Source organism: Pinus tabuliformis, chromosome 9, assembly GCF_031772625.1.
Source record: "Pinus tabuliformis cultivar Carrire ecotype Pingquan chromosome 9, CPIR1, whole genome shotgun sequence".
Classification (NCBI taxonomy): domain Eukaryota; kingdom Viridiplantae; phylum Streptophyta; class Pinopsida; order Pinales; family Pinaceae; genus Pinus; species Pinus tabuliformis.
Genome location: NC_142307.1, coordinates 1,968,033,460 through 1,968,037,378, shown reverse-complemented (window position 1 = coordinate 1,968,037,378; position 3,919 = coordinate 1,968,033,460). Strand labels below are relative to the sequence as shown.

General features: G+C 42.2%; 2 protein-coding genes across 2 annotated transcripts; both read left to right on the top strand.

The window, feature by feature from the left end:
• The first annotated feature begins 653 nt into the window (after positions 1-653).
• LOC149156876 (toll/interleukin-1 receptor-like protein) lies at positions 654-1,241 on the top strand. The gene has a single exon (XM_089444894.1). It carries the CDS (start codon positions 654-656, stop codon positions 1,239-1,241), a length of 588 nt encoding a protein of 195 aa, XP_089301020.1.
• An 85-nt stretch (positions 1,242-1,326) lies between these two features.
• Positions 1,327-3,425, top strand: LOC149156875 (disease resistance protein L6-like). The gene is made up of 3 exons (XM_089438735.1): positions 1,327-2,368; positions 2,482-2,769; positions 2,870-3,425. Exons 1-3 carry the CDS (start codon positions 1,733-1,735, stop codon positions 3,410-3,412), a joined length of 1,467 nt encoding a protein of 488 aa, XP_089294861.1. The 5' UTR covers positions 1,327-1,732; the 3' UTR covers positions 3,413-3,425.
• The last annotated feature ends 494 nt before the right edge of the window (positions 3,426-3,919 follow it).

Here is a 3,919-nt window from a genome sequence, read left to right as displayed (position 1 = left end):
AACTGATAGCTGGTTCGTTCACCGACAAACAGAGGAGGGTAGCCCCACCAAAAGCCATTGGGTGTAAGTTGCCGTTTTCAACAGCCGCATCACATCACTTATGACACGCTAAACACTCACAATTTGGCAGAAAATCCAAAATTGAATATATTAAATTATTAGTATTGTACGCGTACAAGTCGCCATCTCCAAACAACCCACATATCCACCTTGCTATGCAGCTGCGTTGCGTAACACGGTGTAAAACGCTGGCCTCTAGGGTGTAAAACGCTGGCCGAGAAGCCACCACTAGCCATTTTGTAATAATTTTTTCTGAGTAGATATATTTTCATATTTTGGCCGAAAGTGGTAAGCTCGTAGTCGTGCTGATTCGCGATTCGGAATATCGAATCACAACATCAAATTCGCAGCATCGTAGCAGTTTCAAGCAATTGGTTGTTGGCATGGAAAATTTGACCTCAGAGAAGTTTATAAATTTTAACCGCGAAATCATCAGTTTTGAGTTATATAAAAAATCAAAGCAAGCTTTCCCAGCAGGAACGGTTACTTTAATATAATCTCCTTCCCTCATGGTCATTCCGCTGATATAAAATCTATTTTGCCTGTACCATAGCATCGTATTATCGTTTCAGTTAATTGAAATTCCAATTGCAATGGCTTCTGCATTTTCTTTCTCATCCGTGACTACCTATTCTGCCTCGACTTCTTATCCGCATTATGATGTGTTCATTAGTCACCGGGGCCCCGATGTAAAGAATACATTTGCGGCCCATCTCTACCGTCGGCTTCTTGACCATGGATTGCAAGTGTTTCTTGACAAACCGGAATTGCTGGAAGGGCGCCCAATTCCCCCTCAAATACATGCCGCTATTGAAGTCGCCTCTGTTCATATAGCGATCTTCTCTCCAGGTTATGCGGATTCCAAATGGTGCCTGGCTGAGCTGGTTCTTATGCTGGAGTCGAAGGCTACCATTCTTCCTGTGTTCTACAAAGTGGAGCCTTACGAGCTCCGGTGGACAGACAAAGATGGAGCATACGCTGAAGCCTTGCGTAGACATGAACATAAAAAAACATTCGACTCTCAAACTGGTGAAGAAAAGCCGCGCTACGATTCCAACACTATTCGAAGTTGGAGAATGGCTCTTTCTCATTCTGCAGAGATAAGCGGTTTCACGCTGGAGGGGTGCGCATCTCCCACAATCTTTTCCAATTCCGTGTTAGTTTTCAATTTGTTGGATTGATCAGTAAATCCTTACATAGTCATTTCACGCTGTTTCTTTATTTTCCTCTTTGAATAATGATCAGTAACGAGGAGCTCTTGAGTGTTAAAAAATGTTTCAAAACCACTGTTGTATGTTGCTAAATACCCAACTGGAGTGGAGGACAAATTACAAGATTTTGAAATGACAGTGTTGAAGGAGCAGGAACAACTGGTGAATGCCAAGGTTGTGGGGATTGTAGGTTGTGGCGGTGTTGGAAAAACTACACTGGCCAAAGCATTCTTCAACCGTAAGAGATCCGCTTACAATGAATCCTCCTTTTTATTTGATGTTAGAGAGAAGTCAGAGAGAATGTCTGTAAATTATTTGCAGGCTACGCTCATTGAAGACTTAAACGTAGAAATATCAAAATTGAGAGTCCTGATGAAGGCATAGAGATTCTGAAGCAGAATCTTTCATCTTGTCAAGCTCTTATAATTGTAGACGATGTAGATAGTGCCTATCAGCTCGAAATGCTTCTGCCAATGAGAGATATCCTCAGCCCTGAAAGCTTAATTTTAGTTACCACTCGTGACAAGCATGTCCTCAAAAGCTCAGGAGTGTTAGAGTCTTCGATTTATCATCTGACGGGGCTAGATACGCCACACTCCCAAGAGCTCTTCTGCTCCTATGCCTTCTTTCAGCGACTACCACCACCAGAGTTTGGAGAGCTAGTAGATCGGTTTGTTACAGCCTGCGGTGGATTGCCACTATCATTGAAAGTGATCGGGGCTCTGCTTTGTGGACAAAATGCTCTTTACTGGGAGGAGCAATTTGATCGACTTAGCCAAACGCTACCTGACGAGATACAGAAAAGACTTAGACTCAGTTATGACTCACTAAGTAGAGAGGATCAGGAAATATTTTTAGATATTGCTTGCTTTTTCTTAGGAGAAAAAAGAGGTAAAGCTACTAGAATATGGGGTTTGGTGGGGCTTCAAAATCTACAGAACAAATGTCTGTTGGAGGTGGACAGTGAAAGTAAGATAAGAATGCATGATCACGTTAGAGATTGTGCAAGGAATATTGCCACAGAAGGATCCATACCCCGTCGGCTCTGGAATGCAACTACCGACATAATCGATGATTTGTTGGTGCAAATGTCATGTGTAAGTCTTTCAATCATTCTAGCCTGTGTCTTTGGTTTAATTAAGTTTGAATCTTTAAATTCCTTTATTCAAGAAAATCATCTGTTTACAGTAAACTTTTCATCAATTAACAGGCTATAACTCAAGTTCGAGGATTAAGTGTTCGAGATGTATACACGAATTCAGAAATGGTGCTAATCAATAGTTTCCCATTTCGTAATATGAGGAATTTGCAACTTGTTGCAACCCACGAAGATGGTTTAGAACACATATTGAAGAGGGTTCAGTCCCCACATCTCATATGGCTCCGCTGGTATGGATGTTCCTGCTTTTCCTTGCCTGACTGGATCCCGATGGAGAGTTTAAGAGTTTTAGAAGTGCAAGGCAGTAGATTGAACTTTCTATGGCCACAACAATCTCAAGTATGTGTGCGTTTATTCTTTTTTCGTTTAATTTCAGTTTCAAGAGTACAATCATTGCATAAATAGATTATGTCTTATAGATGAAACTTCGACATTGCAGGGGCCTATTCAGTTGAGAGAGTTAAATCTCGAGGCTCCCCTCTCGGAGTTTCCAAAGTCTATAGGGCAGCTGGGGCACCTCGAATGGATTGCCATAAATGATAGAGGTTTATTCTTATCCACAGTCGAAGCTTTGCCCCAAGAATTTGGTCATCTGCGCTCTTTGAAATACTTAGTGTTAAAAGGGTTCTCAAGAATGATGTCGCTGCCTGATTCCTTCGGAAAATTAACAAATCTGAAGCACATCGATTTGGAAGGTACTTCCAGTTTGCAGATGCTTCCAAAGTCCTTTGGGGATTTAAATCGACTCAAACATCTATCTTTGGCACGGTGCTCCAGTTTGACCATCTCAAATGGAACACTTGGAAACATTACAACACTGGAATATTTAAATCTACAGTGCTGTAGCAATGTGAAAGAATTGCCTCCCCCAAATCGCACATCAACCGTCTTTGAAAACACTATTCATGGAATGCACATGCTTAAAAGAATTGCCATGCGGTATTGGAAACCTGTGCAATTTGGAATTGCTGCATATAGGTAACGATTCGCTGGAAGTACTGCCACCTTCGGTCTGTTACCTCGAGAGTCTGAAGGATTTATCAGTGCGCCATTCGCCCAAATTGAAATGCCTGCCCGATTCCATTGGACTGTTGACTCAGCTGACAGAGTTGATGTTAGAGGGATGTGGGATAGTATACTTACCGCGAGGACTTTTGAAGTTGAACAATCTCAGAGGTTTAACAGTACGGAATTGTCCGTTGCAGGAACTTCCATTTAGAACTGTTGACGGAGAAGCAGGAGGTCGAAGATCTTGGAATAAACTGGACTGCGCCAAGGACAAATGCATGCTTGGGCTTTGGCGGTTGTCCCTTAAGGGCACAAAAATATCCGAGGTAGCCTTTGCCGAAGGTGTTTGCCCAAACCTTGGTCTTCTGTACATTAATGGCTGTGAGGAATTAAGGCAAATACGAGGGCTTTGTGGTCTGTCCAAACTTGTTATTTTCCGCATCCAATCCTGTGTAAAAGTAGAGGATCTCGAAAGTCTTGA